Source organism: Danio rerio, chromosome 21 (genome assembly GCF_052040795.2).
Source record: "Danio rerio strain M-AB ecotype USA chromosome 21, GRCz13ab, whole genome shotgun sequence".
Lineage (NCBI taxonomy): Eukaryota > Metazoa > Chordata > Actinopteri > Cypriniformes > Danionidae > Danio > Danio rerio.
This window is the reverse complement of record NC_141041.1, coordinates 44,564,166-44,580,863: the sequence shown is the minus strand read 5'-3', so window position 1 is coordinate 44,580,863 and position 16,698 is coordinate 44,564,166. Positions and strand designations below refer to the sequence as shown.

The 16,698-nt window shown below is 42.9% G+C and overlaps 1 protein-coding gene across 2 annotated transcripts in view; it reads right to left on the bottom strand.

Moving 5' to 3' along the window:
• plrdgb (PITP-less RdgB-like protein) overlaps nt 1–16,698 on the bottom strand; it is a 236,861-nt gene that overhangs the window by 146,287 nt on the left and 73,876 nt on the right. For both annotated transcript variants that reach the window (NM_131575.3, XM_087300233.1), the window contains 1 exon segment: nt 11,353–11,448. In NM_131575.3, coding sequence (NP_571650.3) covers nt 11,353–11,448 — 96 coding nt within the window.

Sequence of the window (16,698 nt, the reverse complement as noted above, 5' to 3'; positions counted from 1 at the left end):
TATAAATTAATAGCTATGTTTTTCACATGTGTTGGTGCGATACTTTGTAGTGTGCAATTTAACATAATTGCCTCTAGGAGTCGCAAATGGAAATAAAACAAACACATACAGTACAAGAAATACACGTACACCAGGCATGAAGTTGGCGCAGACCAACCACATTCTTACGTTAATTTCATTGTTAGTAAATCCAAACGTAAGCAAGAAAAGTTTTTGTGCGTATGCAGCATTGATACATAAGGCACCAGGTCTGCTTCCTATGAACATTCCAACACCTGTAAACTTCATCATCATCATCATCATTTTCTTGTAGGCTTGGTTCCTTTATTATTTCCTTAATTATTTTATTAATCTGGGGTCGCCACAGCGGAATGAACCGCCAACTTATCCAGCAAGCTTTTACGCAGCAGATGCCCTTCCAGCCGCAACCCATCTCTGGGAATCATCCACACAAACATTCACACACACACACTCATACAATTTAGCCTACCCAATTCACCTGTACCACATGTCTTTGGACTGTGGGGGAAACCGGAGCACCCGGAGGAAACCCACGCGAAGGCTGGGAGAACATGCAAACTCCACACATAAGGCACCAGGTCTGCTTCCTATGAACATTCCAACACCTGTAAACTTCATCATCATCATCATCATTTTCTTGTAGGCTTGGTTCCTTTATTATTTCCTTAATTATTTTATTAATCTGGGGTCGCCACAGCGGAATGAATCGCCAACTTATCCAGCAAGCTTTTACGCAGCAGATGCCCTTCCAGCCGCAACCCATCTCTGGGAATCATCCACACAAACATTCACACACACACACTCATACAATTTAGCCTACCCAATTCACCTGTACCACATGTCTTTGGACTGTGGGGGAAACCGGAGCACCCGGAGGAAACCCACGCGAAGGCTGGGAGAACATGCAAACTCCACACATAAGGCACCAGGTCTGCTTCCTATGAACATTCCAACACCTGTAAACTTCATCATCATCATTTTCTTGTAGGCTTGGTTCCTTTATTATTTCCTTAATTATTTTATTAATCTGGGGTCGCCACAGCGGAATGAACCGCCAACTTATCCAGCAAGCTTTTACGCAGCAGATGCCCTTCCAGCCGCAACCCATCTCTGGGAATCATCCACACAAACATTCACACACACACACTCATACAATTTAGCCTACCCAATTCACCTGTACCACATGTCTTTGGACTGTGGGGGAAACCGGAGCACCCGGAGGAAACCCACGCGAAGGCTAGGAGAACATGCAAACTCCACACAGAAACGCCAACTGCGGAGGAAACCCACGCGAAGGCTGGGAGAACATGCAAACTCCACACAGAAACGCCAACTGAGCCGAGGCTCGAACCAGCGACCCAGCGACCTTGCTGTGAGGCGACAGCACTACCTACTGCGCCACTGCCTTGCCCACCTGTAAACTTGTGGTGTCAAGTTAGAGCTGGGAGGTGTGGAATGGCCTGAGGGAAAACGATCCTTCTCAATGAAAATGAAAAGTGTTAGCCTGGAGTTGTAGCGAAAATTGTGTGATATCATTAAACTTGCTTAAAAACAGATAAAGCATGCATTGAATCCCTTAAAATCACTACTTGTTCACCAAATCCAAGGCATTTCTCCTCTATAATTTAACCGTAGCACACAATAATCCACTTAATAACTCATATACTGGCAAATAAAACAAAAACATAACCTGACATTGTCTATCTCAGTAAAAATAAATAAATAAATAAATAAATGCATGAATGAATGAATGAATGAATGAATGAATGAATGAATGAATGAATGAATGAATGAATGAATGAATGAATGAATGAAACATGTAGTCTGCCATTCAGCTCATAAATTCTATGTTCTTTGGACCCTTTCAGAAAACATATTGCAACATAACCAGTTTTGTCAGTATTGTGGCTAATACAAGTTCAGTCGTACAGAAATGTACAATATTTGAAAGTAGGCATGGCAACAAACCCCATCCCTAAACCCAGCTGTCACTGGGGTATGAGCAAATGGCACTAAATCACCAACAGAATTGAATGAGTTCATGCAAATTAGCCACTAAATCAAAAAGTAGACATATCATTTTTTTACATGTAATTTAAATGAAGGCAACAGGAGGAACCCGCTACACATTTTATAGACCTTTCACTGACTCCTTTCTGTTCAACTAGGTGCTTGGTTAATCTGCCAAAGCGCTCATATTATTAGGTTACCCTATTAAGGGAGCTGTTTGCCGAAACGGTTAGGCACAGTTTTACGAAATAGGCGTGTCAATAAAGGCTTTATAATATTTTTTACACATTTTTCGGGTGCCTTGAACAGATTTTTGCTATTTATTCTGATGAATCCCTTACCCAAAGAGCACCAAAACATTATTTAAGCTAACCCTGAGCACTATTTGTTTGATTCTGGACACTTATATGATTGTTCAACTTCATGCAGCACCTCAAAAATTTACTGCAGCCTGACAAAAGCATTGCATTCTGGTTAAACAATTTGTATTACTTGGAACAGAAGTTGCCCCGATCACAAGTGCCGTCAAAGTACCGCAGAAGCAAAAACGAGAGCAGGTCAGCCCAGGTCAGCTGCTGCAGTTGCTCAAAATCATCTGCGAAAGGCTTTGATGACGACACAATTTGTTATTACTGCGAGAAACCTGACAAACAATTATTTAAACAGAGTTTTGGATGAACACATGTAAATGCAGCAGATGGAAATTCAAGTCTGATGGATTTGGAAAAGTATGAGGACGAGTAAATGTGGTCAACCTGCAGCTTATATGACCAGCTAAACAAGAGATTTAACTTTCCTTAAACAAACAGATACAAGCTATCTAGTTTTTAAACTCCAAAATAACTGACGCCTTGAATTTAGTTACACTGAGTAGTACAAGGTGAAATCTCTGACTTATTTATTTATTTATTTATTTATTTATTTATTTATTTATTTATTTATTTATTTATTTATTTATTTATTTATTTATTTATTTATTTTTTATTTATATTTATTTATTTTTTAACAGTGCATGCATTTGAATCTTAATACAAAATAGGGAAAAGATGAGGGAAGAAATGCAGATGGATACATAATGGGATTGATGATGTATAGGTGGATACAAGGAGAAAATGAGTGCAGGAAGGAGTATTTCCAACAACATGGAATAAAGATGCTCTGAATCTATGGTGTTATGTCAATTCTTTTCTACAGGTTTAGACTTGACAACTCAAAGGAATATTTTGCCAACCATTTGCTCAGAGAATCAATATTTTGAGAAAAAATGACAATCAAGACAACAGAATGCCAAATGATGAGGCAAGACAGACAAATACGAAACAAAAACAGAAAATGAGACAAGCTCTGGCAAGAAATTGACACTCTGCAAAGACACACACTGAAGCGGCATAATAATGTGTGAAAATATCATGTATCAGGACGACTCCTGGCATGTTTTTGTCATCCACTAAAGCAAAAAAACACAACCTAAAGTCCCCAGGTCATCAATTATGTATATGTCAAATTTCTTACCAGAAACCTCCTTAAATTGTGAAAAACAGTGCAAATGAATCATGGAAAAGAGGGTTTCAAAGAAATCACTGAACTTAATAACTCAAAATACAAGTTTGTCTTGACAAGAATTAGAATTAAAATCTTTTGAATAAGAGCTTTAAAATTAATTGAATGCTCTGCTTCACAAAACAAAACTTTAAATGATTTGGAACAGTTTGATTTGATGATTATGTACAAAAAATACTGGCAAATTCTGATATACAGTAAATAATAAATGAAAACTGAGAAATTCCACAATGACGCCCCTTGTTTTGTCTCACTATATTTTTAGAGAAGCCTGTGTCATTTCCAGTTTAAAAAATAAAATTGCTTGTTGAAAAGTAACTTGGCAGGCGTATGAATAAATTCAGACTTAGCAATGTATTTTCATCATTCTTTACTCAATTTGACCAGAATCTTTTATCATTTTATTTAGTAAACAAACACAAATATAAATATGCATTTAATAAATAATACTGCTAATAATAATAACATTATACAAAAGCAAATTGTTATGAATAAACTGAATGAATTCAGATCAATCAATTCAATTTAAAGATCTGATTCAGAATTATCATCTGGTTAACCACTCGCACAGAACGACTAAGACATTGACATTCAACTGACTCACTGAATTGATTTACTGTAATATTCTAACATTTATTTTAATCTGGTTTCCAAAAGAGAATCAGATGATTTACTGCAAATTTGCATCTCAAAAGAATCATTTGACTAAAACTTACATTTTGTTCTGTTTCTCACACAAAACTATCGAACAGCTTTACATTTACATTTACATTTAGTCATTTAGCAGACGCTTTTATCCAAAGCGACTTACAAATGAGGACAAGGAAGCAATTTACACAACTAAGAGCAACAATGAATAAGTACTAAAGGCAAGTTTCAGGTCTGTAAAGTCTAAGAAGGGAAGTATTATTAGTTTTTTTTTTTTTTTTTTTTTTTTGTACAGTTAGTGTGATATTCAAAGAGGCAATTGCAGATTGGGAAGTGAAGTGGAGACTAAATAGTAAAATCTTTAGTAAAATCAATACAATCTCATGGCAATTCATAAGTTTTTGGATTTAGTGGCTAATTCATATGAATTTGTACAATCTCATACATACAATTTAGTATCATTTACAATGACATTGGAGTTGGGGTGGGGTTTGGTCTCATACCGCCTATTAAAAATCATACATTTTCATAAAACTACACTCATATGAATTAGTGTGACATATCACAAAACGCAAAATAGTTACTGTTCCTTCCAAGATACTGAATAGTTAAATTAGCCCATTCAAATGGACCACATTAATTGATATTTTGCATCGGTTGTAAAGCTGACAACTTTAGCTGCAATTTATTGTACACTGCCTGACAAAAGTATTGTCCCCTTTCCAAGTATTAGGAACAACAGATAATAGCTTGACTTCTAGTTGATCATCTGGTATCAGAAGTGGCTTATATGAAAGTCAAAGGCCTCTAGATTACGCTTATTTTACCAACAAAAAAAAATATGATCATGCCTTGATTTTTAATAATTTAATTAGGACAGTAAGGTCTGACTTTGCTTAGACAAAAGTCTTGTTACTTAACAGAAATAATGTGCAGTATAGAATATAAAGTCATGCTGCAGTCGAGACAGAATGAATATTGTGTCTGACTCCATCATGAGCTTGGAGGACTGCATCCATTCATCTCTGCAATGACTCAAATCACTTATTAATAAAGTCATCTGGAATGGCAAAGAAAGTGTTCTTGCAGGACTCCCAGAGTTCAATAAGATTCTTTTGGTTCATCTTCAATGTCTCCTCCATCATCTTACCCCAGAAATACTCAATAATGTTCATGTCTAATGACAGGGCTGGCCAATCCTAGAGCACCTTGACCTTATTTGCCTTCAGGAACTTTGATGTGAAGGCTGAAGCATGAGGAGTGCTATCCTGCTGAAGAATTTGCCCTTGCATGTGGTTTGTAATGGCAGCTCAATGTCTTGAAAGCTCAGGCTGTTGATGTTGCCATCCACTCTGCAGATCTCTCGCCGACCCCCATACTGAATGTAACCCCAAGCCATGATTTTTCCTTTGCTAAACTTGACTTATTTCTGTTAGAATATTGGGTCCATGCTGGTTCCATTAGGACTTCAGCAGTATTTGTGATGATTGGGATGCAGTTCAACAGATGAATTCATCTGCCACTTTTTTAAATGATCAACTAGAAGGCAAGTTATTATCATCTGTTTCTCTTACAACTGGAATCGATTGTCAGGCAATGTACAGTAAGTGCAAAAGAGTGACCAAACATCATCTTTTATTTTTTCACAGAAGAAATTAAATCATGCAGGCCTGGGATGACATAAAGAGGACTAAATGATGACAGAATATTGCTTTCCTAATCCATCAACATTCCTATCAAACACTACAATCAATTTGAGCTCAGCCAAAAATCTTGATCAAACAGAGGGGCAGCTTGATTGCTGACCGGGGAGCGGAGGCTAATTAGCATGCGATATCATCCTTATTTAAGCTAATACCTGCTGGCAGCATACTGCACAGTCTGACAGGTGTTGCGGTAATAAATGAGCTCAGCTTCAAGGGCTCTGTGCCCGGAGGAGCCTATCTAGATAACTGTGTGATGCAGACTAATGGGTGGCCCTGCTTCTCAGTCTTTTACTGATGGGTTCATTAAATATTTGGGCCAACTTCTACATTAGCGATGCAGTGTTGTAGGCTGTGAAATCAAAAAGCGGAGTAACCTTCTACTCTGTACAGATGTAAAAATGTATTACACTATATTGCTTTCAAGACAATACGCTGTGCATGAAATATTAAAGCCGCTTACGTGACCTAGTCATGTGTTATTTACATTCGAAAACTTACTAAGATTGAAATGAATGGGTTTGTTCACTTTAAAATGAGCATTCTCTCATCATGTACTCATCCTTTTGTCATTCCAAAACCATAAGACTTGAAGACACTTAGGGCTCTATTTTGACGGTCCATGCGCAGAGCGCAAAACGCAGGACGCAAACGCTTTCAGGGCGTGTCAGGACGCGTTTTTGCTAATTTAAGGACGGGAAATCTGCTTTGCGCAGTGGCGCATGGTTTCAAAGGGTTGAGTTTATTTTCTTAATGAGTTATAGGTGTGTTTTGAGAATAAACCAATTAGAGTCTCATCTCCCATTCCCTTTAAGAGTCAACTGCGTCACGCCAAGAGCGCATTCGCTATTTACAGGACGCAAAGTAAGTCTAAGTGGAAAAAATGAGCATTTCACTAGCAAACAGTTAACAGTTAACAGTTTTTTAACAGAAAACTGTTTAACAGAGCATCTACTGGGTGAGAATGAGAGATAATGGAACTACTTTCACTTTCGCTCTTGGATAGGGAAACCTTTACGCACAGACTTCAATTAGTCTATAAATAAATACTTTTGTCTGTTAAGCGCAAATATTAATTTCAAAACTATTTCTAAATTCATCTTTAATTTCCAGCAAACGAATAAATGAACAATAGTAACAAAATGTGCTCAAAAACCTGAGTTATATCCTAAAACACATGCTGTGCCCCATATGGTCTAAAACCTGACAGGTGGGCAAATCTAAGCTTGTTTTTAATAAAACAATTATAAATATGGATATAATAAATAATACTGCTTATAATAATAACATTATACAAAAGCTAATTGTTATGAATGAACTGAAAAAGCCTCCCGAGATGAAGAAGACCTAAAAGCAGTGGTTTTTCATATTTATGTAGGCTAGAAAATAATATGTTTTGTAATATTTTAATCCTTTAAATTTATATCCTTAATCTATTCTTATTATATCCTATATATATCCTTAATATTTAAATTTTTTCATATGTAAAGATATTTGCCTATTGCTCTCTTGTGCGTATTAAGCAGTGTGTAAGCGAGGCGCAACTCTGCGCCGGAGATTAGACCGGGTTAGTTTTGGTCTAATGAAAAATCTATTATAGTTTCTCAAAATAGCAACGCCTCAAAACGACTCTTGCGCCAAGCTGAAACTACCAAAAGACTACTGCGCCACGGGTGTATGATAGGGCCCTTGAAGACACAACTCACATATTGAGGTGGATATTTATTCAACAACAATCCATGCTGGTTCTGGGACTCGGACCTTAATGGCTGCAACCTTTGAATCTCAAGTCCAGCTCTCTAAACTTTAGGCCACGGCTGCCTTGTTAATGTTTGCACAGATTACACACAACTCTTGTTCAAACCTCTTAGTAATAAAATAAATTAGTGATTAAAAAAATAGTTTGAACAAACACTGTATCCGAAACCATACAAATGCAACAAAGTGACAATTATGAAGAATTTAGATAATCTTCATAATAATGATCATTTTGCATATGTAGATAAATTAGTCTAGTGTAAAATTTTGGCCAAGAAAAGAGAAGTCGGAACATCTTTTATGTTTGTATAAAAATGAAGTGTCTAAATTATTAAACTATGAATGATTATATTTTTGTACACAATTTTGCTCTTCACTGTTGTGTGTCTATAAAGCAACATTTACCATTTTTTCTCTAAACAGCCACAACTCCCTGAGATAATTGAGCATGGGCGTAAATCCCGGGGGAAACGGGGGGGATTGGAACAACACTTCAATATGGCAGACATGATTTAGTTCAAAACATGAATTTTTTTTTACAGCAAAGTGACCTTCAGGTGTTGATTATATACTATTTGTAACGCATCATATACGTCAACAACATCATACCCCCTTCTTCTTTCTCATTTAATGGTTGTTGGTAACCAGTATGAAGTGTTACACCACATACTGCTCAGATAAAAACAAATAATAATAATAATAAGTAAATATAATAATATAATTATAATATAATATAATATAAATATAATAATATAATATAATATAAATATAATAAAAATAATAATAATAATAATAATAATAATAATAAGTTAAAAAAACCCACACACTTCGTGCAGACTCAAAAATGAATCACAGTCACAGCAGTCCGGATTTTAAAATTGGACACAAATCTGGCAGTGTCTTTGACAAGTTGACAAGTTGTAATTACAAGATCATTACTTGACAAAATGGCGGTGTACTTTCTTTAACAAGAAAATACAGCAGGGTTTGTTAACTCCGTTTAGAGCAAATAATTCACATGAGGTGTTTTTAATAATATTTTTAATTTCCATTTTGGTAACACTTTAGAATAACTATCCGTTATAAGTAGTTAATAGATCATTAACAAACTGTTAGTTAATAAGTTATAATTGACTTGTTAAATAAAAGTTAATAGTTTGTTAATTATTTTTAACTGTGCCTTATAGTTAGCCATTAGATAACTTACAAGCTGTTAGTTAACAAGTTATAAATGACTTGTTTACTGTATTTTTATGATTTATAGCTATACCTAATAAATTAGTTATAGATCAAGAATAAGCTTTTAGTAAATTACTTACTAAACTCTTGTTAATAGATTATAGATGTTATTAGGACGTTATTCTAAAGTTGCAACTATTCTTCATTTATTAACTGCTAGTAAATGAGGAATTGTTAAAGCTAGAATCACCTCCCAATAACATACACAAGCAAATAACTAACACTAAACTAATATATAAAGTGCCCAAACATCATGGGTTTGTATTCTGTTGTACACTGCCATGTGATGGCTCAGTATGTGTGGTTCTATACATTACAACGTTCAACATTTCATCTGTGGAGTTTCTTTGGTAAAATACAGCACACAGAAAAGCCTATGAGTGGAACAAGGTAAAGGTACAAAAATTGTATATTTTAAATATCACATCAAATTTCTGTCGCTTGAACTAGTTCCATCCATTTGCTGTTCTACAAAGTTTCACTGGTATTAGTAGACGGTTAACAAACTATAAACAACTGATCTGTAAAATGTGAGTAAATATATTAGTTAAGTGTTAGTTATTAGCATATGTGTGCTATTGGGACGTTATTCTAGTTGCAACAATTGCTCATTTACTAAAACTTAATAAATGAAGAATAGTTGCAACTTTAGAATAACGTCCCAATAACATATATAAACTGTTAACTGATACTTAACAAGTCTTTAGTAAGTAATTTACTAACAGCTTGTTCATGATCTATTAGTAATTTATTCGTTATAGCTATAAATCATAAAAATACTGTTAAAAAGTCATTTATAACTTGTTAACTAACAGCTCAGTAAGTGATAGTTGGCTATCTATAAGTCTGACTGACTAAATGATTGACTGTGCGACCGGCCAATCGGCTGACTCAACCTCCTCCTTCCCTAAACCCAACCAATTTTACCGATTGACCCGCCCGCCCACTCACTTCCCTCAACCCTAGCAGCAATTTAGAAACTGCTTGATTCATATGCATTTATTTTGTAATCTTTCTATTTGTTGCATCAGATTAACAAACTTTAAATGAAGTGACTGTAATCTCTCAAATTTTATAATAAAAAAAACTCTTTGTGTTTTTTTTAAGCATAAATAATGACATATTTTAAATTTTTAGTGAACTAACCTTTTAAAGTCAAATGCAACGTCATGCAAAAGTCTAAATGATTCATGGCCATGTACATTTTACATGAGCCTATTGCTTCTGAACTCACAAACTGATTCTGTAGAGATTGCAGCCATAATCACTTGCAGGTACTCCACCGCCGACAGCAATCTGGTTTAATGCATGCGTGATAAGTCTCCGATGCAAACAAAATGCTGTAGCGCCTTCAATGCACTTCCACACACAAATTACCACTGGGATTAACAAAAGAACCGTTTGTCCATAAAAATTCCCACAAATGCTACTTGAGAGCGCCGGATGCTTGTAAAACACCGCAGGGCAATTTGTATCTCATGAATAACTGAATTGAACAAATTATAAACCTGCTGGTTGCTACCCAACAGACACAGACACACACAAAAATCACATCAACAGATGCAAGTCATTAATAAGTTGTCCGGAATAAGCCCGCCATTCGGGTTCACTCTGTGCAAACCTGAGGGAATAACTCTTATTATTACAAATGGGAATGTGAGCCTGAATAACAGTGCACGCTCACATTTTTGCATCAGCAAGAGTGATTCAAATGTGTTTGTTTGTCCTTGAGGTTGGTAATGCCAGTGTGCATGCGTGTTGTGATGTATCATTTCAACCTTTTCCATGTTGCGACTGGCTGTCAAACTGAGGAAGGATGGCAATGAATTAGACATTCTGGACCTCTTTGCAAATGAAATGCGGCTCCTGTAGCATCGGGTATGTCCATGCAGTGATGTAATGTACATCTTACAATAAAGGATGTGGAATCCAATGAATTAAAAGAGCTGTTTGCAATGACGCAATGACGTGTTCTCAATCAATTTAGGCTTGACTTGTATGATGTCTGAATGCCATTTTTATTTGAAGTCATAAGTGGTTTGTCTTGAACATCCCCCTCAGTTTGCTGTTTGTAGCCACACACCCTTCGGAAATAATCTCTTCTGTGTAGTTTTGTTTGAAGTCTGTCCAAATTCCATAAGGGATTTTAGCTGCTTTTTGGGGGTATTTTGTGTACAATGCACACTCCGAAAAAAACTGCTGAATGTTGCAAAGGCTATTTGGGGTTTGCGATTTGTGAAATAATAAGCTTAAGGGTTTGAATGAAAATCCCTATAATTCAGTGACAGGTGTTTTCGGATCACGTTCGCAGGCAACGTATGATGCTTTCCAAATGACTCGTTAAAACTCAATTCCTAGAACAACCAGTGCTTTCCACTAATGAATAATGAACAGGAATGAGAATAGCTCTTACCTCGGGCATCAAAAAACTCCTCGTCAGAGCTTTCCACAGACTCTTGAGCGATGTTCTGGAGTCTCCAGTGGGAGGCGCTGTGTTTTCGAGAGGGTACTAGAAAACAAAACAGAGCAAAGGGTATAAAAGGGGCAAAATGTCTTATGAAATTTTGGAGCTGATTTAGTCCTTTAAACATTATCTAGTGAAAGTATTTACAGTTGGGGGAATGTATATAAAGACGCCTCTCATATGGAGAATGAAGTCACATGTATTGCTCAGGTAAGTTCCCCTTCGGGGGGAACTTCAGCACTATAAGTGGATTTGATTTGTAAAATCCACGCATTGGGAGGTTCGGTTCAGAAGCTACTCGTCTGAAAGAGTATTGAACGGGCCAATTAAGAATGAATTGGCAGCGCAAGCCTGCGCAGGTGAGCGGCATAAGCAATCAACTGAGTATATAAGCTCACCTGGCGCCAGCAGACGCTATCCTTTTCGCTTCAGAGACTTTCTGATCGAGTCGATGAGGGTTCCTCCTGCTGTGACCAGCGATTCTGAGCGAACGAGAGCATTCTCCCGGTCCAGAGTGTGTACACGCAGTGGCAGACGGTCGAGCTGGGTTTCTCCCTTGCCTGGCGTTCTTTGGGTCCGGTCCTCCAGAGCGGTGCGTATAAAGTTGCAAACTTCACAGAAAGAGCAACACAGTCGTGCAGCACGTCCTTATCAGGACGGCGCTCCGACTGTGCGTTTCTGGATGCGGTGGTTTCCTGTCCTCGGATGATGGGCGCGGGCACTGCGTTACATGTCTGGGGGTCCAGCATGTTAATGCGCTGCTCGCGGGCAGTTCATGTCGTCATTGCGATGCCATGACTGTTGCGCAAGATCGCGGTTAGCCTTTGCAAAAGGGTGAACCACCCCAGTTGTCCCCTGCTCTGCAGCGGGCACTCGGGCAGATCTGAGGGTTTCAGCGAGAGATAATCCGTCGCCCACGGGCCCGCGGACCTCCCGCTCCTCTAAGCGCTCCATCCAAGCTTCGGGCGGGGGAAGCGATCCGTCTAACAGATGGTAGCCCTTACGCCCGATGACACCGGAGACCAGATGTCCACCGCGGCATCGGAGGGTGGGCTTTCATTGTCCGATGATGATCCAGACCCGCTCGCCCCCTTCGGGCTGGTGAGCGCTGTCACTACGGATCCTGAAACGGACATGTTAGCCGTGCTTTCCCGGGCTGCTTCGGCCGTGGGTTGGAGATGGTTTATCCCCCAGCTCCGCGGCCGGACCGACTAGAGGGGCGTTCCCTTCTTCCCGGAGGTGCACAGTAGGCTCACGCGGTCTTGTAAAGCACTTTTTTCTGCTCGTGCTGCGTGTTCCTCCACCCTAACCACTCTTGACGGTGAAACAGCCAGGGGGTATGTGGCGATTCCTCAGGTTGAGTGCGCGATGGCGGTAAATCCGCGCGGCGCCTCTTCTTGGCGGGATCCGCCTCGTCTCCCATCCAAAGCCTGTAAGTTATCTACCTCCCTCGGAGCTAGAGCTTACATAGCTGCGGGCCAGGCTGCTTCCGCCTTGCATGCGATAGCCACCTACTAGCGCTACCAAGCGCAGGCGCTGGCCGAGCTGCACGAGGGTGGGTCCAACCAAGGCTTACGAGCTTCGCACCGCCGCCGACTTAGCTCTTCGGACTACTGAGTCCGCTGCGTGTGCGTTGGGGAGGACGATGTCCACATTAGTGGTCCAGGAGCGCCACCCCTGGCTGATATGCGCAAAGTCGACAAAGTCCGCTTTCTTGACTTCCCCATATCCCCAGCCAGGTTCGGCGACACTGTCTGTGAATTCACCCAGGAATTCAAGGCGGTGAGAGAGCAGTTGGTGGGTGATGTCTTATCGGCGGTCCGTAGCCCGCTCCGCCCGCCGTGCCATTCATACCTGCTCCTCGCCGAAGGCGCCCGCCTACGAGAGCTGCTCCGCCCCCGCACACGCCTCAGGCGAAGCGAGCGCGTCGGGCACCTCGGAAGCAGGCAGCCCCCCTGCCCAGAACGCCGCTAAGTCCGGCAATGGACCGCGAAGCGTCCCTGGGACAGGCCATCTGGAGAAGAGGGAACTTGCTCTTTCCCCGCTGGAGGGCGGGGCCCCATTTCCAACGGCACTTTTTACTGCCATGAAAACATTATGAAAGGGCACTTTTCACTTCCCCAGATGTGACAGCCCGAAATCTGCCAGTCTGGGACGCTATGCTTTCTAGCTTGCAGATTCGGTGCGTTTCGCCAGTGGCTCACGAGCGCTGGGAGGACGGTCTCCTTTCTCCCACCCCTCGAGCCTCCCCTCCGGAGCTCGGGTTTGGAGTGAGAGCAAATATCTCACCTCCAGCTTTTCCGTGGGACCCGCGAGCTTCCTGGATCAGCACACCCACTCCGCGCTGCCCCACTGCTGGTACGTCAGCGATTGTAGCGATGAGTCCATTAGCGAGAGCTCTGCCTGCCTGGTTAGCGCGGGCCAGCTCTTCGCGGTGGCTCATACGCACAATCAGACTCGGCTATGCGATTCAGTTCGCGAAACGGCCCCCCAAGTCACGGGTGTGTATTCACCAGGGTCAGCCCCCTGTCCGCCCCTGTCTTGCGAGAGGAGATTGCTGTCCTCCTGGCGAAGGATGCAATCGAGCCGCTCCCTCCAGCCGAGATGGAGAGTGGGTTTTACAGCCCACGCTTCATCGTGCCCAAAAGAGCGGTGGGTCACGGCCAATCCTAGATCTGCGCGTTTTGAACCGCTGCCTGCACAAGCTGCCGTTCAGAATGCTCACGCAGAAGCGCATCCTCCGGTGCGTTCGTCCTCTGGGTTGGTCTGCAGCATTAGACCTGATGGACGCGTATTTCCATGTCTCCACTCTTCCTCGCCACCGACAGTTTCTGCGGTTTGCGTTTGAAGGTCGAGCTTGGCAATACAAAGCCCTCCCCTTCGGGCTCTCTCTGTCTCCGCGGGTCCTCACCAAGCCCGCGGAGGGTGCCTCAGCGCCCCTTCGGCTCGCGGGCATCTGCATACTCAATTTCTTTACGACTGGCTGATTTTTGCCCTCTCTCAGAGCAGTTGATTATGCACAGAGACAAAGTGCTCTGGCACTTCCACCTGTGGGGGTTTCAGGTCAACCGAGAAAAGAGCAAACTCGCCCCCGTGCAGAGGATCTCTTCTCTCGGGCTGGAGCTGGACTCGGTCACCATGGCAGCGCGCCTCTCCGGAGAGCGCGCTCAGCTGATGCTGTACTGTCTGAGAGAGCTCGACAGTAAAATAGTGGTCCCACTGAAACTATTTCAGAGGCTCCTGGGGCATATGGCATCCGCAGCCGCTTCATGCCGCTCGGATTATTCTATATGAGACCACTTCAGCACTGGCTTCACGATCGAGTCCCCAGACGCGCATGGCACGCGCGCGCACACCGAGTCTCTGTTACTGCGCTGTGTCGCCGCGCCCTCAGCCCTTGGAGCGACCCCTCGTTCCTACAGACCTGGGTGTCTCTAGAACAGGCGTCCAGTCTTGTTGTCGTTTCAGCAGACACTTCCAACACGGGCTGGGGGGCTGTGCGTTGCGGGCATGCGGCTGCGGACCTGTGGAAAGGTACCCAGTTGCATTGGCATATCGCCTGGAGCTGTTGGCAGTGTTCCTCGCTCTCCACCGTTTTTTTCCGGTGCTGGAGCGGCAACACGTGCTGGTCAGGACGGACAGTACGGCGGCGGTGGCGTATATCAGCCGTATAGGGGGTATGCGCTCTCGCCGCATGTCTCAGCTCGCCCGCCGTCTGCTCCTCTGGAGTCATCCGCGGCTGAAATCGCTTCACACCATTCATATTAAGGCAAGCTCAACCGTGCAGCCGATGCGCTCTCACGGCAGCCTTGCGTCCTGGAGAATGGAGACTCCACCCCGAGTCTGTTCAGCTGATATGGGCGCGATTCGGGGAAGCCCAGATCGATCTGTTGCTTCCCCCGAGATCGCTCATTGCTAGTTGTTCTTTCCCTGACCGAGTGCTCTCGGCACGGATGCACTGGCTTACAGCTGGCCTCGGTGCACGCGCAAATACGCGTTTCCCCCAGTGAGCCTGCTCGCGCAGTTACTGTGCAAGGTCAGGAAGAGGACGAGGAACAGGTTGCTGGTTGCGCCCCTCTGGCTCAACCGGACCTGGATGTCAGAGCTCTCCCTCGCGATAGCCCTCCCCTGGCAGTCCCTTCGAGAGAGCACCTACTCTCTCAGGGACAGGGCACCACCTGGCACCCTCGCCGATCTTTGAAGAGATTTTAGACGCGAGGAAGACTTAGGTAACCTCCGATTGCGGTGGCTAATACCGTCACTCGGGCTAGAGCCCCCTCCCCGAGCGCGCCTATGCCCTGACGTGGAGTCTATTCACTGAATGGTGTGTCTCTCGCTGAGAAGACCCCCGTAATTTGCCAGATCAGCGTTGTGCTTTCTTTACGCCGAGAGAAGCTGGAGAGCAGGCTGTCGCCCTCCACACTCAAGGTTACGTGGCTGCCATCTCCGCTCTCATAACGCGGTGGCTGGCAGCACCGTGGGAACGCATAACCTCATCATCCGGTTCCTCAGGGGCGCTAAGCGAATTAATCCTTCCCGCCCCCTCTCATGCCCTCTTAGGATCTCGCCCTCGCTACACAAGCCGCGTCAGATCCCTTCGATCCTCGACTCAGTATCTTTCTGTCCCTGAAGACAGCTCTGCTGGTCGCGTTGATATCGATTAGAGGGTCGGGGACCCGGAGGCATTTTTCGGTCAGTGACTCGTGCCTGTAATTGGGCTGGCTTCTCTCACGTCCTGAGACCCCGCCCGCGATATGTGCCCAAGGTTCCTACCACTCCGTTTTAATACGAGGTAGTGAGCCTGCAAGCGCTGCCCTCGGAGGAGGCAGACCCAGCCCTTCTTTATTGTCCAGTTCGCGTTTTGCGTATTATCCGGACCGCACTCAGAGTTTAGATCATCTGAGCAGCTCTTCGTCTGTTATAACGGTCGGCAGCAGGGAAGTGCCGTACCGAAATAAGTTCCCACTAGATTGTGGATGCCTTTCTTTCACTATCAGAGCCGAGATAAGCCGCGTCCCCCGAGAGCGCGTGCGCACTCCACTCGGAGTTTCGCATCCTCTCGAGCGCGCGCACGCGGCGCCCCTCTAACAGACTTCTGTAGAGCTGCGGGCTGGGTGACACCCAACACATTTGCAAGGTTTTACAATCTGCGAGTGGAGCCGGTTTCCTCAAGGGTATTAGGTAACCCTTGGTGATTGAGGAAACAATTCGGTAGGGTGTTGAAACACGCTTGCTGCGCCATTTTCCCTAACACGGAGATACGTGCGCCTTTTTATCTGTCAGTAAAGTTCCCCG